General features: G+C 44.0%; 1 protein-coding gene across 1 annotated transcript in view; it reads right to left on the reverse strand.

Moving 5' to 3' along the window:
- Positions 1 to 5552: 5552 nt before the first annotated feature.
- nova2 (NOVA alternative splicing regulator 2) overlaps positions 5553 to 22383 on the reverse strand; it is a 67131-nt gene continuing 50300 nt past the window's right edge. Inside the window, exon 5 of the mRNA XM_041046570.1 lies at positions 5553 to 7838. Within this exon, the coding sequence (XP_040902504.1) occupies positions 6816 to 7838 (1023 nt within the window). The 3' untranslated portion in view covers positions 5553 to 6815. The remainder of the gene's footprint in view (positions 7839 to 22383) is intronic.

The following is a 22383-nucleotide window of genomic DNA, read 5'->3' on the forward strand; positions in this document are numbered from 1 at the left end:
AGGGCATGGAAGAGTGTGTGTGTGTGGGAGGGGTAAACAGGCTACACACAGAAATGGCATTTTGTTAAAACTGGTCTAGGTTAGACAGAGCATACAGTACAAATCAAAACCAGGAAAAAAAAAATCAACAGAGAACGAGAAGGAACAGAAAACAGTGATATGACAAATGCAGTCTACAGTTGCTGGTGCTTCAATGGGGCCCGAGTTGGGGGAGGAAGGGGTGCGGAAAAGGGAAAGAGCGGGGTCCCATAAAATGTCTTAGAGCGTGTTTGAAGAGGTGGGGAAGGGGGTCAGTGGTGGGTGTGGGTGAGAGTGGGTTTGAGTTTGTGGAGGTGGGTGGGGGTGCGGTGGAAGGGAGAGGCAGAAAACAAGATCTGAGGACTATGTCGAAGAGCCACACACCCACTGAGAAGCAATGAGATCACCTGGCGAGCAGGTGAGAGTTAAGTTTGCATTCCTCTACGCATCACAATAAAAAAAAAAAAGAAAGAAAACATCATGACTAGCCAGCTACGTTGCAACACAGACACCACGAGCACGGAGCTGGCCTAAAGCAGACGAACTCAGAGAGAGGGAGAGAGAGGAGCATGCACATCGAAATACACCGCTGGATAAACACCTACAATAAGGCTGCACATCTACAGTAGTCTCGCACACTGACCCCCACCTCAGCTCGGCCTGCCACGCACAACAACAGCAGAGGGTTTAGTGCAAACATGTCGCTAACAGCAAAAATGGAAATTGTTTTTTTGTTTTGTTTTTTTTTTCTTTTCAGGGAATTTTGTAGGAAGTACGACGTCTGTCAGGATACAAAACACGGCCACATTGAAAATCCTCTGGTTTCTGGTTGCATAATAAGGAATGAGAGAGGGAGAGAGGTGGGCGGACTTTAGCTATCTTTTTTTTTTTTTTGACCCTGAAGCCAAAAAAGGATCTAATTCAACTGAACTGGAAAAAGGGGGAGAGAGAGAGAGAGAGAGAGGGAGAAAGGGTGGGAACAAAATTAAAAGCATTACCTCTTCAGTCGTAATGTTGAGTGTTGTTTCTCTCCCCAAGATCAGAGCCTTGGATTTTAAAAACACTGTCCCTAATTCGAGGCACCTGAGGGAGACCCAGAGGAGCAGACAGACCTGTGTGTGGGTTTTTTTTTTTTTTTTGGGAGGGGGGGAGGAGGGTTTTCACCTCTCTTCTCACACACTGTCTCTCTGTGAATTTCTCTCAACCCCTTTGAAATACACTAGGAGATGCTTGATGTCACACTTGAGGTCAGTAAGGTGCATTTCATTAACAAGACAAGCCAGAGCTCAGAGGATGGGGGGGGGGGGGGGGTCAAAGGACAGACAACACAGTTACACTGAGAGCTCGACAGTGCGTTGAGTGTTAGTAATGTACAAAAACACAAGAAAACACACATAAGCCTCTACTGCACGTCAATGGTCAGAGGAGTGATATGCAAACTTATGCAGTGGTGAGTACATTCATGGACAATCTCAGTCTTTATTTAAAATTAAATCCTGATTTTTTTTTTTCTTTCTGAAGTTAGGTAGCAACTGAGAAATTTTTAGTACAAGCTCACTCAGCAAGTAGCAAAATATTCTTAGGTTTGTTCAAAAGTTTTGTTCTTATCCCTCTGAGGAAGGTTAGATAACTTAATAACAAAATATTCATTGAGCTGTAACGTTGAAATCAAACATATTGTTCACCTGTGGACCAGGACTCAACGTGATCGCATCAAAAAACAATGAACATCGGAACGCATGTAAAACAATATCAAAATGCTCTACCCTTATTGGCATGCAAAGATTTGTCTCCAAAAAATGAACGACACACACTGCCTAATTTTTTTTGTCACTTCTTTTTTGTTTCTTTGATTTTTTTCCTTTTTTTTTGTCCACGCTTCACTTTGATATCATGCAATATAGACGTGCAAAAAAGATAACATCTATTTCCACAAAATACATTTTCATTGTAACTATAAAAGGCTGTATTTAAGAATGCTATCTAGTCACATTTTTTTTAGCATTATTATGCTAACCTATCGCTATATTGATTTGTCTAGCCCCAGAGACATAGTGCTGTTGCATTCTGGGTAGTGTAGTTCCCAGAGGACTGGCTAACACTTGGCTAACTTGGTGGTTCCCTCGTCTTGTGGCAGGAACAGAGAGGGCTTCAAGAAACTGCTATACTGAGGCGCTTTGTCTGTTAGTCTATCTAGTTCTTAAAAAGTGTCACTGGGACGACTCCCCTCCGACGTAAATTATAAATATGGTTCATTTGGCACTTTTCACATTTTCTTAATATAAAAGTATGTTTCCTCTTATCTAATGTGATTTAAATCAACACATTTACAGCTCCACTCTGCAAAGACCTATTTTGGCACAGGTTTAACTTGTTCAGGTTAGAATTACACTATTATTAACTTATCATCAGCTTATAACAGAGCATGTATTACACTGCCACTTGAGACTAGCCTCTCCAGCTAAAGGACAGATTTCGATATGTTTAACCTTGTATTTTTAGTACATCAGTTATTATTAAATAGCAGCATATTCCACAAATTAAAAAAATTTACTTGTGTAAACCTATTCAGTATCTACAGGTAAATCCAAAAGCTCCTACTGCAGACAGAGGATAAAGGACAGGACAAGACAACATGCCACTACGTGTATTGCTTCCAGTAATCATCACATTTTATCTCCATCTCCTGCCATTAAGATAACTAAAGAGATTGGCCGCTGTGTAAAAGACAAACCGAAAAAAGATCTTTCTAAGGTTTAATGAATGAGATGAAAAACGAATCTGTTCCGTACTAATTAAATCCACAAGCATCTATATCAGGAACTGCAATGCAGTTTTCCACTGTAAATGTACTGTGCTGCATCCAAAGTAAGTTAGCAATGAAACAACAGACTAAACCCACTGTGGTTTGGCTTATGCACCTTCTGGCTTGTGCCAGTGACACAATTAAGTCTGTAATTATTCTCATATTTTGCAATTCATAATTTTTGATTAACTGAATAATTGTTTAATCCACTGTATATAAGAAAAATAGTGAATGATTCATGTCACTAGTTTCCAGAATAGTCTACAAATTGCTTGTTGTGTCCGACCAATGGTCTGAAACCCAAACATACTCAGTTCACAATGATGTGAAACACGTCAGCAATTCTTTGCTCTTTGAAGTCGACCGGCCCAAAGCTGATGTAACATGCGTGAAATAAAATGGAAAATCTGTTGCTAAATGCAAACAGCACAGCACAGCACAGTTCTACGGTGGAACAAAAGCACAAAACACCACCTTCGTGTTGTCTTTACGAGGTTTTCGCCACAAAATATCAAACAACAATCCAGACAAACCCCATCGATGACAAAATCTTCCCTCACGATATGTGTATGTCTTATGTTTGTGCAGCAAGAAATTCCAAATTAACAACGTCTCTCTTCAGTGTCATGAAATAAACCGCACTGATCCAAACTACACATAAGAGCGTTGTGCACTGCGCCCTGCCAGGCTCAACTACGACTTCCTCTGCAGGTGTGGTTGTTTTCTGATGGTGGTGCATCAGGGCATCTCCGAGCCTCAGCTGCCCGAGGAGGCAAAGAGAAGAGAGACTCGATCTGTGGTGTTTGTCAGGGCAAGCAGCAGACATGCATTGATCGTAACACCAGACATAGTCACCCATGGAGCGATGTGGTAGGAGGAGAGGGGGTGTCAGGATGGGAGTGCACTGGAGGACTGAGGACAGGTGTGAGGGAGGGTGAGGAAAGTGTGGATGGTGTTAGATGGGAGTAAAGAAGCCTCCTTACCAAGCTGTAGAGATAAACCCTCACTGGCGCTCCAACAGAGAGACACATTCGATAGCACAGTGGCGGAGTTTTAGTCGGATTGGTTTCAAAAGATTCAAAAAGTCAATTTTTTTTTTTTTTTAAATCTTAGAGGAGTTCCCTCCCCTCACCAGGCGGTTTAGGTCAATAAATCAAATGCACCCCCTCCTTATTTTTGGCATTTTACATTCCATCACACTTCAACTCCTGTTGGACTGAAATGTCTTGTCCAGGGATTTGCCCATTGGATGTGCAGTACATCATCAGTTTCAACTGTTCATGAAAAAGACACAGCTGCGATAGAAACGTGAATTTAGAATTTGTTCCAGTCTCTTTAATCTGCTTCTGGACACCTAACACTCCCCCAGCGTCCCGCCCTCTAATTACAGACTCTAATTACACTTTTCCAAGACAACAGGTAAGTAGAATCTAATTGATCTCAACTCTTGACCTCAATTGATTGATCCTCTTCATCGACCTAGTCTCTTTCCCCTCCTTCAGTTTTCCGATATGACTTGCATATCTGGTGAAGTTCTTCATATGCATTCTACATATATTTCATATATGTGTATTTTTTTTCCCTGCCATACAAAAACCACCCAATCACGATGCGATCTACAGCACACATCCCTGACCTCATAGGCCGAGAGAACCGATCCCTTGCTTCACAGTGCATTAAGACAAAAATTCAGTGTACTCTGATTGTAAAAAAATAACACAACACAAACAAAAAATTAACAACAAAAGAAACAACAGCATCTTCAGCAGCCTCCTGGGTCTACAGTGGGCAGAAAACCTGTTGCCATGGGAGACCTGCAGTTTGCCAGAGGCAGAAACAAGCTCAGCTCCCTGGACATACGTTGAAAATCTCTCTCTGCCCTTTACCTCATCGGCAGCCGGACGGTTGCTTGATAAGGGCAAAGATCAGTGAGGCTATTTATCTCCTTTACTGATATCCACGCTGCCTTAAAATAGCAAGCCGACAAGAGAGGCTCGCAGATTCAGCAGTGGACCCCAGACGAACGACGTTCCCTCGTCATGTTTCAGTGTTTCCTCTCACTCCACGTTTGCATTTCTCAGTAGTACGTTGTGAGTCTTAAGTGCTCTTGCTTGATCTAATCTGTGGTTCTGGTTCATCTAAAGGGTTTGGAAGACCACAGGCTGAGCAGCAGCAGTTCATCTGAGAGTTAGTCACAGGCCAACTCACTTATTCATTTCAGTTACAATTTTACATTGTAGGCAAACTGTAACTGGCATTTTACTACAGATACAACACAGCGGGGATACTTTGGAGCAGGAGCTAGGATAGCCAAGCATGATAACCAGGCGTTTAAGGTTAATACAGCTGCTAAAATGCTGCACTGCAGCCTGTGGTGTGAGTGGTTGACAGATATTTTCCTGCTAATCTAGAGGTCTCACTGCAGTCTGCATCATAGATATGGTGAATTCCCTTTTCTAGCACCAAATATGGCATCATAGAGTTTTGTTTCAGTGTGGACGTGTGTGTGTGTGCGTGTGTGTATGTTCCCTGTCCTGAACTGGATATATAAAGTGATCCTTCACTGTAATGATCTTAATGCCTGGGGCGGCTTTCTTACTGGACTTAAATAAGACATATATTACACTATGTGACATTACTATTCATCTTCAATCCATTTAAATTAAAACAAAAAAAAAAAATCAAATCAAAAATAGTCTCATTTACATTCATGTCAACCTGAATTCACAGATTTAAAAAAAGAAACAACTGAGCTTTATATGGGTGAACTCATTAATAAATAATGACAATGGTGATGATTCCTATTGTAATAATCATGACAGTATCATTAATAGAATGATCGCAGCAGACTGTAAAAATGCCATAGATCCTGTGTGTTTGCCGCAGCTTGCACAGTATCACTCTCGTCGTTTCTAGGTTTCGCACTACGTGAGGTCATCAGCGTGCGCCTCGGCATTCAATCTCAAACACTAGAGCCGCGTATGGGGTGCTATGTGCTGCAACACCCCTGCGGCGCTGCACTGCTTGTGGGATACATCACGGGGTATACGGGGGGTGGGGTGGGGTGTGCAAATGGAGAAACGCCCAGCTGATTCTCTCCCCCCACGCCCCTCCCCAGTTTTTACCTCACCCTTCCTTCAAATCCCAGAAAGGGGGAGGAGGGGAGAGGTGAGATCATAGTGAGGGAGAGAATAAAAAAGTGTAGGGGGGGAGTCGAGGATGTTTCTTCTCTCACACACCAGGCTGAAGTTTGCAGTCTTGCTCATTATAAAACCCCTGTAAAAGGGGGAGGGGAGGGGCAGGGCATGGGGGCAAGTAGTGAGAGGGGCTTTGGGGGGAGGCAGGGAACGGGGCTTAGGGGCAAATCAAAACTGGAAGAAAAACAAAAACCCTACAGGAGGGTGATGGGTGTAGGCTGTAGGGGGAGGGAAGGGTAAGGGTTGTTCCCATAAGGGATTTTGGGATGGTGGGGGTGGAGGGTTGTACCCCATAAACACCAACCCTCCCCCTCTCCATGCCCCTGGCCTTCCTTCCCTCCCTCCCCCCACTTCCTGTAGCCTCTCAGGCAGTCAGCCTGTCTACATGGCATTCAGCTCTGTCCACACAATACACAAACGAACGAACAGACAGCTTAATTTACTAAACAAAACAAAACAATAAAACAAAACAATAAAAAATCCCGAAAGGTCAAGACGTTAAGTAATAAAACCTTATTTACATTTTACACATTTTTTTCTTGGTTTTTCAGCGTGATAACTCACTCCTCTCCCTCCTCGTCTTCTCAGCACATTTTTGCTTCGCATCAAAAACTTTTTTTTTTTTAATAGAGAATACTGAAAACACTCAGAAGAAAACGGCGCGGACGATTCCTTCCGACATTCTTGCTCTCCTCTCCTTTTTCCATTCTCACTCACTTTTTTTATACTCCTCCCCCAAGCCCCCACTCTTTTTTTTTCCTCTTTTCCTCCTCGTTTCTCATTGGCTGTCAGGTTTAGCCCACCTTCTGTGGGTTGGTGGCACGTACCCCCTGCTCGTAGGTGATTCGCTGGCTGATCAGGTACTGTGCAGCCTGCGTGGCGGCCTGGGAACCTGTGATGGTCACCTTCCTGTTCCGAGTTCCAGGGATGAACTCTCCTTTCTTGGAGATCTGGATCCTGGCACCGGTCAGCTCCTGGTACTCCACTAGCGTCTTCCCTCCTTTCCCCAAGATGGCTCCCACCAGGTTTTCTGGCACTGCGATTTCGACCACTTCCTTTGCTCCTTCTGCTAGCTTCTCAGTGGCCAGTAGAGATGATGCAACCAGGGGTGATGCAGCACTTAAGTAGCCGTTGGTGGCCCCTGTAGCAGCAGCCAGGGATCCCAGGGAAAAGCCTCCGAGGCCGGCTGCTGGGTGAGCTGCGCTGGTGGATGCATCGCTGGCGTAGGATGCTAACAAATTAGCTGCAGCGGCGGCTGCTGGGTTAGCGTTAGCTGCTACAGCAGCTAACACCCCTGAGGCTGCAGCGGGGTTCAGCCCCAGGCCCAGGGAGTTGGTGTTGTAGCCATAGCTGGCCAGAGTGTTGAGGGCAGAGGTGATGGCCAGCAGGTCATTGCCTGAGAGGCTGGACATGGTGGTTGGGAAGGCTCCGACCCCTGCCAGGCCAGCCTGGCCAAGCAGAGAGGAGGCCGTGGCTGCTGCAGCGGCTGCCGCAGCCGGCATGACCTCAGTCGAGTTGGCGTATGGGGAACCGGTGGGGTTGGAGTTGGCGACTGGCCCTGTGATGTTGGAGTAGGAGATGTTGAGGCAGGAGGAGCTCTGCGGGTCCTCCTGGATCTTCTGGACGATGATCTCCACAGCCTTGCGGTTTTGTTCAGGCTCTCCGCTGATGGTGACCACGCGCTCCTGCAGGTTGATGCCCTCTGGCTTTTGGGATAGCTGGACCCACGCCCCGGACTGCTCCATCACCGCTTTGACTGTAGCTCCCCCTTTACCGATGATCAACCCCGCCGTGCTGTTGGGGACGATTAGCTTGGCCTGGTGAGAGGGACAGGGAGGATGGAGGAAAAGAGGAAATAAAGAGAAAAAAATCCTATTATTACTGTGTGACAGAAGTTTTATCATAGCCAACAGAGACTGCACGAAATATAATCAAGCACCTGTGAAATTACCTGACCATCAAAACACAAATGAGAGATGTGTTCCTTTATTGACTGGACAATTAAATCCACTAAAGTCATGAAGGGAAGATGTAGAGACGGAGCAGAGGCAGGGTAAAGTGAATCTTTCTAAACCGGTGTAACAGAGAGCTGTGCCTAATGTTTTCTATACAAAACGAAGGAGAAATGTGCGATGGAACCTACTGATGAAAAATCAATCGTTTTGTCAGCTGAAACACGGTGAAAGAGTGCACACATCTTTCAGCTCAAGCGTCGACTTTAAAGGCAAGGTCAGCGCTGAAAGGGACTTTTTCAAGAACTGCATTTCAGAAGTGTCCTCCAGAAGGACGGGAGACAAAAAGAGCCAAAGAAAAGACGCAGAGAGACTCAGAACTGTGTTTGAATACAGAGACAGTGAGGAGGAGAGAGTTCCTGATGTACTGTGTGTGTGTGTAATGATGTCCTGAGGAAGAAAGAGCTGAGACAGACACACATCATTGACCACCACCTGAACACATAACAAGTAAAGACTTTCTTTTTTTGTACGTAACAGAGAGAAAATAGAAGGAGATACAATACAGTGAGTATAGGTGAGAGAACAGGAGACAAAGAGGTAGAGCGAGGTAACAGAGTGGGAGGGAAGGATGGATGGGGGGAGGAGGAGGAGGAGGGGGGAGTCTAAAGAGGCTACTTGTGTGAAAAAAAATAACATTGACTCCCAGGGGTCAGCGTTGCCATGGAAACCCAGCTCCAGCATTCAAAGGGTAGTGAAAGGGAGTGAGGCGATGGCACACACAGATGCACACTCTCTCTCCGTGTCCACACACACACACACACACACACACACACTGCTCATTATGTTTTGTTTCACAGATATGCATCTACACATGGTGTGTTGTTGTTACGGTACCGTTGGTCATGATATTTAACACCATGTAATGTTCCAGCATCAGTTCATTTAAAGTGATTCTAATGAAACGTTTCCATCCAAGCACACAAGCTAATGATGTTTCTGATTAATCTGTGGATTTTACAGTGAATCTGTTTAATGTTTACTCTTTGTTTATCTGATCAACAGTTTAAAATGGAAAGAGGTTCTGTTTACAATGAAAACACAAAAAGCTGCAAATCCTCACATTCCAGAAGCTGGAATTTTTTTTTTTTTTAATAAATAATTAATTGATTGATTAATTAATTTATGACACAGAGTTTAAATGTTAACTTTGCCCAGCTGTCCAATGAGGAACCAATGTATGAAACATTTTAATATCGTTATTATTGTTATTATAAGCATGCACACATTTCTGTGCATCACATGACAACACTTCTCTTACTTTCTCTTTAAATCATAGGTTGAACATCATTTTGTACTGAGTGGAACAGTGATCTGTTTGGGTTCGGTGATGAACCATCACTGCTCCTCTGAGTGAGGCCGTCAATAATCAGTGTGTGTGTGTGTGTGTGTGTGTGTGTGTGTGAATGCCACCGATTCCACGGTCTGCACAGCGACTCTCAGCAAAGCTACCGCAGCTATCTGCCTGTCTGAACCGCGAATATTCATATAGAGAGCAGAAAGATAGAGTGTGGGCTGGAGGAGCAGGAGGAGGGAGGGCTGAAGAGATAAAAAGACTCGGCCTTGATAAAAAAAAAAGAAAAAAAAGAGGACGATAAGATGAAAGTCAGAGAGGGAGGGAGTGATCGATTCAACAAACAGAGAAAAGAAGTGATGCACAATTTTTGTGCTTTCTGTCTTTTCATGCAGAGAAACAAAGAAAGAGGGAAGAAAGAAAAGGAAAAGAAAAATCCAGAGTGAGAAGGTTCAAATCAACGTACAATAGCAAAATGTGAAGGCCATTCCAATTACGTTCCCTGCCTCACCCTCTGCTTTATCCTCCCTCCTCCCTCCCCCTCGCTGCGGTTTTAAACCGAACATCTCAGACTCGGTGCGGCGGCGTGTTTCCACGCTGCATCCCGCGGCTTGCTCTCTGCGCTGCAGCTCTCCGTGAGGCGAAAGATGAATTTACATAGAAATAGAAAATTAGGGAGGAAGCCGATAATACGAGCGACTTCAAACGTGTAGACAGCGTCACATATTCAGTCCTCACTGCTTCAAGTTGAATATTAGAGAATTATCTTTCCCCCGTGAGTGTTTGTTTGTGAGCCGTGTCTGTGTCTCTTTGTGGGATTAACAGGTGGGATCTCTTTCCCTTTTGTTCATTCGTCTTTCCTTTCAGAACAATAAAGTCCGTGTTCCGTTTCTATTGATTGTTGGGTTGTTACCGTGAGGCACGTTGTCTACCGTTACCGTGTCTGTTTCCGTCCCGCTGCTGTCAGAGGCCCTGCTGCAGTCTGCTGCCCTGTGCAGGTGAATGCGGAGAGCAAAGTGTGAGCGCCGCTGGGGCTGAGTGTCGAGCTCTGAGGCTCTTTGCTCAACTTACCTTTAACAGCTGAAAGCACTTAGGGCTGGGCTGTATGGTGGAAATCATTACCATCATGTTGACAAGAACGATTTATAGAATCATATTATTATATTTAATTTCTACCATAAAATTCAAACCTGTTCATGAGACCAAACTGATCAAACCTGTTAAACTAAGCTGTTCACTGCTGATGTCATTTATTCAGTTGGAATGGGAAATTTTGTAAAATGAAAATAAATGATGGTCCGACCATCACAACACGATGCCACTGAAACAATGAGCTCATTCCTCTCCACAGTCTCTTATCATTTCACAGGTCTCTCACAGGTGATACATACAACTGAAGCTCCATCTAATTATAAATCATTGTTTTGTATTTGATAATCTGATCCATGTTTTTCAGTCTGCACAGTAAACTGGTGATGAAAGGCACATTTATTAACTTTTGTGCGTCTGGTCCCTGTTGTTCGGATACTAGCTCGCCTCTCCACCAAACTTCATTAAAAAGCTGCACATTTTTAATTTATCCTGCCAACAGACAAATCATACCTCTGTACATCCTTCACTCCTGCTAACACAGTAGAAACTACCAGTGAACGCTGGATGATGGCTGACGACCGGTTTAACACACACTGTTTTGCCCTCCTCTGTCTGAATGAACGGGGAACATTCACACTATTTACTAAAAATATGTGAACCAGTCATTTTTGGCTGTCATGTGGATAAAAGCCTCCAACAGACAGAGACATTCATACAGAGACTCCTCTTTCCACCTCAGTCCATTCTGTGTTTCCAGCAGAACATCAGTTCCAACTGGAAAAGCTTTGCCAACAAAAATATCACTCTTTAGTGACTGTCACTGTCTTAAATTTCATTTGGAAGTCTAATTCTGCATCTGAAAATGTTCCAGCACATTTTTGTTCAAGTGGCAGCACTTTCACAATGGATGCGAATGCGGTGAGGAGATGAGCGGGCGGAGGGGGGTAAAAATGAAGACAAGGGATGAAAGAAGTAAGTGACAAGCAGCGAGAGAGCGAGGGAGGGAGCCGAAAAGATGTTACCCATGAACCCTTTCATCCTCTGCACTCTGCACTGAAACATCCTCTCTCTCTTTTCACACACACACACACACGCACAGTGTTGGTGTGGAAGTGGGAGGATAAACAGTGGCGTACAGCGATGTCTGATCCCTCCTGGCGCTAATGATCACATCTACCATCTTTATATCCAACTGATTCTCTGCTAATGAGGTTCTCCATTCGCCTCCACTCCTCCTCCGCCTGCTCTGCTCTCTTTCCTCACTTTTCTCTTTTTCCATATTGTCGTTTTTCTCTCCTTCCATCTGGTTTTTGCAGTTTATAGACCTTTCATTCCGTATATGGTTTTTCAAATCTACTCTTTCTGTCTTTCCTCATCTGGTGCATCGGAACGTTTTCCTGCTGCAAATCTTCCAGTGTATTTTACTTCTATGTTCAATAAACCAAACCTCTTCTTACAAGGTCAAACACACACCCTTCCACACACACAGGCACGCACACGCACACGCACACGCACACACACACACACACACACACACGCACACACACACAGCCCTTTCCCAATCTCAAGGGCGTTTTAATGTGAAATCATCATCTTCGTCCTGGTTTTATTTAGCTGACGCTGTTGGTTCGACTCGCTCTAATGGCCGACTCAGCCGCGCAGCCTCCTACCTTCCCACAATCCTCTGCTCCCAGCACCTTTCTGCAGCGCTGCCACAAAGAAGAAGATTATGTGACAGTTGGCAGCATGCAGGCAGTCGCTCCTACAGTGACGGCTCTTTTGTGGGTTTTTTTCGTTCCCTCAGCTGCTGGTTTAAGTTTTTTTTGTGACGTTTTCAGTTTTTTCTGTGCTCGCTTATCTCTGGTGTCTCCCTGTTTTTTCTCCTTGAAGAGTTTTATATCTGTAGGAAGAAACTTTTCCACAGAGGAGAGGAGGGGAGAGGAGGGGAGAGGAGAGGAGAGGAGAGGAGAGGAGGGGGGGTTTGGCGTCCTTCCAGTTGCCGATTAGAACGTCCTGTTGCTGCAGCTGCTGGGCAGAGGTCAAAGGTCAAAGCCAATCTCCTGTTCATGAATACACTCAGGCAAACAGTGTGAAGGAGCAAGGATGGGAAGTGTTGACTTCAGCAGGGATGCCGACTTTGCAGATAAACACAAATCAATGTCAGCAGCAGGGTGGGGTGATTTGATTCAGGAACAACTTGGAACCAGTTCAGGGTTTGACTGCTGCAGGCTTGTGAAGGCCAAAACTGTCACACTGCTAACAGCTCATACTTTGAGCCAACAGTTTTTAAATATGACAAATTTTACAATAAAAAAAGACACGACATTTAGGCCGCCGTGGGACACTAAAGGCTGAGACTAAAGAATCGTTTTGGGACGTTGTCAGGGCGCAGAGATGAAAATGATTTTGCAGGAGCCTGGATCAGCATTTAACCACTCCAATCTGTAAAGCTAATTTTTACAAAATCCTAAAGACATCGGTGCAGATTGTCGCCATCGTCTGTCAGAGAAAGTTTAATCCCTTGTAGGCAGAGTTTCTCTCTCCATCTACTTCTGTGACTTTTCTACTCTTCACTCTATAACTACAACCTCCTCCCTGCACTCTGCAGCTGAGATGCAGAACCTCATGCTCCCTCTCCCAGACCTCTGTTAGTCCATCTTAAAACTGTTAACACATTATTTCTAAAGCCGAGCTCCTTTCACACTGTTTCTCCTTTTTTTATTGTCTTCATGTCGAGAAGCAACAGATGCGACTACAGACTGCACAGCAAAAACCAGAAAGCTTCAAAAATAAGGGAAAATCTTCCAGGTGAAATATGTTTTCAAAATGTGCGTGTGTGTATGCGTCTGCATGTGTGTGTGTGTGTGTGTGAACAGGTCACTGAAGCATGGAGATCAGAGAGAACAATGTCTCATTTAACAAACGACAAAACAAGCAAACTGTTAACAACAGTGACAAGACACACACACACACGCACCATCACACACACACCATCACACACGCACCATCACACACGCACCATCACACACACACACACCGTGCAGTGGTAGTTTGTTAACGTTGACCTACAGACGTATTAACACACAGCTTCATCACACAGCTGTGACCTGATTTTACAAAACCAAAATCTGAGCAGGGAATAAACAACACTCGCTAAAACGCTGACAAACGTTTTTCCATTCACGCAGAGATGGAGGTATTTCAGAGGGTGAAGCATTATGTGATGAACAGCAATCAAAATGCATAATTAATGGCACAGTTCTCTCTAACATCTGCAGAGACGTCAGAGCTGGTTATTGGCCTTTAGTTTAAAATGTGGCTGTAAATCCATGAATACAGTCAAACTGCCTGTAAATACGAAGGATGCTTACTCAATAATTCAAAGGTTTGCTTTGGCAGACAGAAAAAATACGTCCCACGGCTAAATATTTTTGACCGCGCGGAATAATCTTTGCTAAGCAACATTTTGTGTGTCTAACTCTTCCTGTAGACAAACTGCACATTAACACACGTCCTTGTAATCATGTAAATACATTTTTCCAATTATATTGTCATTTTATTGTGGTGACGTGTCTAAAAACGTTTTCTCCTATTGGGTCAAAGCAACACAACTCTGTAACCTGTTCCACAGCAGTTAATTAATAATTTGGTAAAAACTCTCTGTCTTCTCTCCCCCCTTCTTTCTCGCTCTTCTTTCCCTCCCTTTTCTCCGTCTCTCATCACTCTTTCATCCCTTGTCTTCACATTCTTTCCTTCCTTTCTTCTTCTGTCTCTCTCTACGTTCAGAGCTGTCATGGCGGTAATGATGAGTCGTCTTCTTGTCCAGACTCTTTGTCACGTTCCATCCAGGCCACGAGGCCCTGTCAGCGTTGTCATTAAAGGGCAAACGCACAAACGCACACATGCACATGCAAAGGTGGACACACACACATGCAAAGGTGGACACACACACGGAGCCGCAGTTTTGCTTGTAGTCATGAGAATAATGTGAATACGATCCATCACAGGCAAAGACAGAAAAACAGTTAAACACACCAAACAATACACACACACGATCTCTGAGATGGACACACACACACACACGTACACGCACAGTGTGTACAGTGGAGGACAGAGGACAACTGTTGAGGCTGCTGACGTTTGAACTTTGAAGTCTTAAGCAGGGACTTCGGCTTAATCTTCCTCCTCCTGATCCACAGGCTTAGTCGCCTCTCTCTCCTCCACTCTGCCTCTACCTCGCTCGCTCTCTCTGCCTCTCCCTCTTCACCCTTTCTGTCTCGATCCATCTGTGTCATCCTTCTTTTTCCATCTCTCTCTCCGTCTTTCAGCTTTCATTCTCTGGCTCATCCAGGAGCACAGAAACCCCCCTGCAGGTTAAAAATAACTGCAGGACAGAAGAGTCAGGCGGCAGTGACTGACAGCGAGGGAACACGGTGTTAGCTGTACACACACACACGCACACGCACGTGCACACACACACACACACACGCACACGCACACACACACACACACACACACACACACACACACACACACACACACACAGTGCTTATACCACGGGCTTTAACTTGTATACACTCAAAGATTTCACAGCTTTCTCTGACTCCTTAACCAACACGTCTGTCCCACATATGAACACACACATACACATATAATATGTAACGTATACACAGAGACACACATGGGAAGAGTTAGGGTCGCCTTTATGTTTAGGTTGCTTTTGTTTAATGACTTTTCCTGCCATCATGTGTATGTATCAGTCCATATATGCACATACACACAACATGTATAACTGTTAACTGTATGAGAAACTGGCTGAAAAGCAAAAACAAAATGCATTTGTGTTGCAATAATTGGTGATAATATAACTGGTGGACGCATTAAAAATGTTTTTGTAAATAACAGCTAATGCCTTAATGAAAGACTTTCAGCTGCCACTTCAGGCCATGAATCATGCCTCTGTGTGTTTCCTCTAACCAGCTGAACCCTCCTCTGGCTCCATCGTTACATCCATGTTGTGCAGCCATGACTTCTTCAAACCCACAAAATGTTAATGGAGGGCCCTAAAGTTTCCAAAGATACCAGAGATGTCCAGCTGAATTCTGGGGAATGAGCACAGACCATAAATTGATGCATAATAAATCTTGAATTTTTCCACTTGACGCTGAGTGTAAAGTAAAGATCATGTGTTATAACTTCAGTGAGGTGCGAGAACAGGCGCATATAGAATATTTTCCTCTTTAAAGGGATTTAAAGAGGATGCTTGAACAGCAGGATAATTATTCCTGGATGTCGTGCTGTCTGTTACAGTAATCCTTCACAACTCTCTCGTCTTCACTTTTTCTTCTCCAGATTTATGAGCTGTCACTGGATTATTCCCGTCGGGTGGAAAGAAGAATTATGTGATTATTTTTTGTTTTTACTTTTTGAAGTCACTGATGATCACCGACACGCAGCCATCCATCATCACACTTATCATACGCAAAGCGAACAATTTAAAAAGGCTCCATTACAACTAAAAGTCCTGCGTTTATAACTGTACTTCAGAACTATAGCTCAGAACTATAATCAGCAAAATAAATCTGTTTAATCTGTTTTGTGTTAGTGAAATTATAAAGCAAGTTAAGAGTGTGGCTTTGGACCACCCGGAGATCGAAGGGTCACTGGTTCGATTCCTCGACCAAGCACAACAGATATGGGTGGTGGTCACAGTTTAACAGTAAAAATGTCAACTAATAGTATATGATGAGAAACAGATCTGAGAAACTAATCTACAAACATCAACTTCCCGACCTCCTAATACTGACTGTAAATATACACTAATGGAATCTGTAGGACAGTGTGTTGAATATTAACATGCAGGAGACATGAGGGGGAGGAGTGATTGGTGTGATAATGAATCAAATCCCCCTCAGACGCATTAGAAGATCATACCTGATGATCATTTTAATCCTCCTCCACACAACAGAACAGCTTCAGTCTGCTGCTGTGTGTGAGCTGCTGTTTGACCGGGGTGGGAGTGGGAGTGGGGGGGGGGGGGTGGGGGTGGGGAGGGGGGGGGGGGGTGCGGTGGGGGACGGGGGGGTGAACTACAGTTTCCAGAACAGAATAACATCATCTGCAGTGTCAAAGGTACATACAGCAACACTAAGCTCTTGTCGGGAAGGCCATGAGCTTCTTCGACTCGAAGTAAGGTGCTGCAGGTAAAAAGTTTGTATATTAAAATCCCTCGATGAGTTTGTGTAACGAGCTGTCAGATAATGTAATGTCTCATCTCTCTTTCTTTCTTCCTTCTGTTTCCCCTTTGTGTCCTTTGCGTTTACCTCCTCTCCTCTGTCCAGCAGCCAAGAAAAAGAAAGACCAAAAACACTGTAAAACCTCCGTCGTAATGTTTTTTCCTCCTCCCTTTTTTTTCCCCTCCACACAGACGTGTCTCAGAGAAAGTCACGTCACATATGAGCGTGTGGTGTTCACATGTTCAAAACAGAGCAGTAAAATATGAATTACAGCAGAGTTAGTGTAACGCACACACTCAGTCATCACTGTTTGGAGCAGATAAGAGACACAGAGAGGGAGTGTGTGTGTGTGTGTGTGTGCACGTGTGTGTGTGTGTGCGTGTGTGTGTGTGTGTGTTATCCTGCTGAATCAGCAGCGAGGCTGCAGATCACAGGATCTGAATGTTACATAATAATGTAAGAAAGCATCGTACTGTAAAATGCTGCTCATATCTTCACTGAACAACTGAACTGAGTTTCAGTTGTTTATAACTTTAATCACTCAGATGTTCAGAGCTGAACCCAAATGGTTTGATACGAGATTTGAAAGGATTCAGATTCGATCCTGTTCATTTATTCCTCCATTCATGATCAGCAGCAACATCGCAGGACTCCTCCGGCCCGTTGGCTGAAGCTGAATTATTTCTATCTGAGCTCAGAGTCTTACACTCCCACCTCTTCATCATCTGACACAAAGTGAGCCACACTTGTTTTCCTGACATTTATGGAGAACTTCCTGTGTAGGGAGGCAATAACAGGAAGAAGGAAACAGGTGTTCATGCTAAAGGTGAAAGGTTACAGGAAACGGCTTCTCTCTCCCGTAGGAGGCGGCTGGAGGGAGCAGCAGTGTGTGTGTGTGTGTGTGCTGCTGTAGTTTTCAGTCTGAATAAAGGCTGGTTCGGGTCAGCCCAGACCAAAAATAGTCCCAGAATAAAACCACAACAAAAGCACAGGCCTTTTACAGCTGATCTCACAGGGACGCAGCTCCTGCTCTGCAGCTCACTTCCAAACACCATAATGAAACAGTAACAGCCACCAGGGCACGTTTCACTGTCAATATGAACGCTATACTGATGCAGTAAGTGGGTGATGCTTCACTACATTACACGTAAACACAATATGGGAGGTCTCCAGAGTGCTTTGGCTCTTACGTAACGATCGCTGATGTTTACGTGCTGCTGCCTGGGAAGTTTTCTGCAAACACTGAGTTTATAGAGCATCAGAAAAACCTGAACTTAGGGTGTAGAGGGACGTAGTTAATTGGTTGCCTCCATCTCCAAACACACTTCTCCTTCAGCCTGAATATCTGCATTAGCTTTAAAAATCAGTCAGCTGTGGAGAGTTTTATTCTAGTTTGACTTCACTTTAAGATGCAGTCAGCTCCTGGTCCCATCAGAGGAACAGTAATCAATAATAATCAATAATCAGGTACAAACACCTCGAATTAGTTTAGACTAATAAATACTATGATACTGTGTGTGGCATTAGTGTTTTCAGTGAATATTATTTACTTGTGTATCAGTCATTATAAAATAAAAATAAATAAATTCTTAACAATCAGAATGACAGGTTAACAGTGCATTATGGGAGATTATCATCAGTCCTATCTGAAATGTTGTAAATACAATGTCTTACGTGGTTTAAAGCACTAAAATCATTTGTTTACATTTTGCACATCAGTCAGTTTGTGTCAGTCTGTTTTTCGAGAGCCCTCATCGCCCTCTACAAACATCAGAGCGTGCTGCAGTGTGAACGGGGGTGTGATGATGCTTTACAAGTGTGCGCTTAAGAGGCCGAAACAAAAGCAAACTCTGAAAAATCAAAGTCATAAAAATCCCTCAGTAAATCCTCCTCGGCCATATGTCCTGTCAGACCTCGTTAGAACGAATTCATTCGGCTCATAAATCATCTCCTTCACTGGTCTGCCGTCCTGAAACTCGGCGTGTCGTCTGTCGGTGTCGTTGCTGCTCTGTTTTTCTTTCTATCAGCAGCTGCTTCGTCCAGCAAAGCCCTCCGTCACCGCAGCTGTCGGCTAACAAGAGTTCAGATCAGCTTCCAGCTTTCAGTCACCCACTCAGCCGGCCTGACTCTGGTTCTTGGCTCTGTTTGTTCCCCTTCTCTCTCTCTGTCTATCTATCTTTATGTCATCTTCCTCCACGCTTTTCTGTTTCTCCCTCTTCCTGCCAGTCTCTCCCTTCAAATGTGTCTCCCCTCTCTGTTGCGCCCTTTTCTCTCTCATCCAATCCCAGGGGTTACCCAGTAATGCCAGCACCACCTGTTACAGCAGCCCGGCTCTGACAAGAAGACGACATTTTATCCACAACCAGAAATAGCAGACATTCAACGGCTGCACTGCACTGGACACCAATTCATCTTTCATAAGCACACATGAGTATGAGGGTGTGTATGTCAACATATGTGTGTGTGTGTGTGTGTGTGTGTGTGTGTGTTTTCATCTGAGCTCCATTCATCAAAGAGAGTTTGTGTTGTTTTGGGTACAAAGACGTTTCCACATTGACAGTGATGCTTTTAAACCCCCATGAGGTCTACAAGACGTCTTAACTTACCAGTAGACCACTGACCTTAAGTGTGTGTGTGTGTGTGTTGTGTATGAGTGTGAGTGTGTGTGACTGTGTGTGTGTGTGTGTGTGTGTGTGTGTGTGTGTGTGTGTGTGTGTGTGTGTGTGTGTGTGTGTGTGTGTGTGTGCGACTGTGTGTGTGTGTTGGGGGTACTGTGTTTCTATTGAAAATATAAATATAATTACTTTTATATTCATTTTTCCTTTTGTTCCAGCTTTAAACAGAAATGGTGGAAATGTTAAGAGCAAAAATATTTTTAACAACCTTCTGGTGTGCGACAGAAAATTCTCGTCATGTCAGCAGCTCCATCTGATCGTTTGTGTTCAACACATTTGTTCAGCACAAGCTAATTTAAGTACTTGTACAAGATCCTTTGAGTTCAGACATAAGTTCACACTCAGCTGTGTCTAACCAACGTCCTCCACACACTTCACCATGAGTTACAAAACACATTTTATTCTGCTTTACAATGTCACAGTAACTGTCAGCAACACATTACGGTTTTTTTTATACTTTCATTTTTGCTCAAATTTAAATTTTGGTTTAACGAACTGTGTTCAAACGGTGGAGGTCTCCGGGTGTCCGGCAGTGTTGCACAGGCTATTTTCGGGTGGGGGGGTGGGGGGGTGTTTCTGTGTGTCGTCGAATGCAGCACAAACCCATTTAGTCGCCTCCCTGACATGGTATAAATAGCTTAAAGAGCGACAGGGGGATTCGCCTTCTATTATAAGTGTCTAAATATCAGCAGCTATTAGCCTGCTCGTCTCCCCGCGGCTGCTCGCCTCGTCCAAAACAACATTACTCAGCTGTCAGTCAGCCGCAGGCTCAGATGCTCATGATGCAGAAGAGACAAACTTCATATGAAACACACACACACACACACATTAACTCTGTGCAGGTGGAACAGGTGAGGCTGGTACTAAAGGAACACACAACACACATCAGCTTAGAACAAAGACGGAAACAGCGGCCTGACTCCGCCTCTCACACCCTGAGAGAAAAACTGAAGCTTAAAAGCGACAGTTCACTGTTTTGTGTGCTGCAGTATTTTTTTTTTTTTTTTTTAGCTCTGAGCAATAACTTCCTGCAGTCTCCACTGGTTGCCTGGCAACTGCAACCTGAGTCTGGTGTGGAAAAACTTGACTGACCTCAAACCCATCTAACACCTTTGGGATGAACCGCAGCGCTGCCAGGCCTCATCACCCGACATCAGCGGCCGACCTCACTCAGACTCCCCTGGCTCAGTGCACTTTTTGGTACTAACATCAGAACAAGACATCGTATGTGCAGACAGCACTGTTATCTGTGTGTGTGTGTGTGTGTGCGTGCGTGCGTGTGTGTGCGTGCGTGTGTGCGTCTGTGCGTGTGTATGTGTGTGTGTGTGTGGGCTTGAGGACTGAGTGTAGGTTAGTAAGTGTATGTTGATTAATTATACATAAAACTCTCTTCATAACTGCACCTTAGAATTGTGTGCTCAGCAAAAAGAAACCTAATCTCTGAGGACTCTGTGTGTGTGTGTGTGTGTGTGTGTGTGTGTGTGTGTGTGTGTGCGTGTGTGTACAAGTCTGATAACTACAATCATTCAAAACTATAAAGGCGTAGCGCTCGTCTCCTTCCTTCGCCCCCAAATTCTGCTTATGTCAGAGGATGAGAAACTGCAGCAGGGAAAACAGACGCATCTCCACTGCACCAGCAGCTCAGAGACGCGGAGGAGAAACACGAATCTTCTGGGAACATTTTTAAAAATGAAATTTAGTTTTTTCCTCAGGAGATGTTGCCATCCTTTCACTTCTTCATTCTGATTACTGCGAATCTGTGTTTACAGGTTCTTTAACGTTTTTTCAAAACTAGTTTAAGCTTTTTAGTGTGAACATATTTTTTAAAGCCACTGCATTTGGTGTGTGTGTGTGTGCGTGTGTGTGTGCGTACGCCTGGTAGAATGCACCGGCTGGCAGGCCTGAACAGTCAATAGATGGAAACAATGTCAGACCTGACTAATCAATAGGGAGCAATCATGAAGAGAGAATGATGATAATCACTTAAACAGATTGGGATCATAATCAATGGCCGCAGTAATTGTCTTCCATTACACAGCTGGTACTGGTGCTCGCATTTAGTTGTACAATCAGCAGCGGAACGAGCTTCATGTGAACGACTGAAATTTAAGTTTCTTAGTTACGTTTCTGCCAATGTGCTGAAACACAAAGATCCTGGAAGAAGGAAAAACTTTGTGAAATTATTATAATCAATTATTATTATTAAAAGCTAATATTTAAAGGACTTCAGCTCACTATAATGTGAATGATTACATTACATGGCCAAACAGTGGATCTAACCAGAGACACTCAGATGAATGAAAGTTGGAATAAAATAGATTTTACCTCTTCTCGTGAGATGATTGTGACAATGTGATTTATTCTTGATAGATATCTTTTCAAAACTTTATTGATCAGTCTCTTCCAATGTGATTACTGATGTGTATAAAAAGGAATAAAAAGTGTCTGAAAACAAAGTGATTCCCACTTTATGGGCAGCAGTGTAGATGTATTAACTTTATAGAAATTTAATAATGTCTTACTTCCCTTTCTTTTCTCTGTCTCTCAGTGCATTATCTTTGATCTAGTGTCTGGTTTTACTCCAAAATGCAGAGGAGCTGTGGGATTTTGTTTGTTTGTTGCCTAAGAGGCAAAATCAGGGACAACAACAGTGTTTTGGAAAGTGAGGGGGATCCCAGTCAAAATGGTGTCTTTGGCCACCCTATGGACAGAACATGCTACTGCAAACAGTGACGTTAAAGGAAACAGAGTTTTTAAGGAGCATAAAAATGTCCTGACTGTTCGGAGGCTGATTAACCAACAAACACGTCAACAGCTGTGATCCCAGGGCAGAAGCTTCTGTCAGTGAGTCTTTTCTTATGATAACACAACACTGTAACATAAACATCTTGCATATTGTGAGGTGACATCAACAATTCAACAACTCAACAACTCAACAACTCAACCTCTGACCCCGAACATCTTAACCGCTGGTCCCAGGAAAGGTGGAATCCTACAGGAAGTCAGAGGAATGTAAACGCTGAAGTGTCGTGTTCTTCATTAAGCCACTCACA

This window comes from Toxotes jaculatrix, chromosome 9 (genome assembly GCF_017976425.1).
Source record: "Toxotes jaculatrix isolate fToxJac2 chromosome 9, fToxJac2.pri, whole genome shotgun sequence".
NCBI classification, from domain to species: Eukaryota; Metazoa; Chordata; class Actinopteri; family Toxotidae; genus Toxotes; species Toxotes jaculatrix.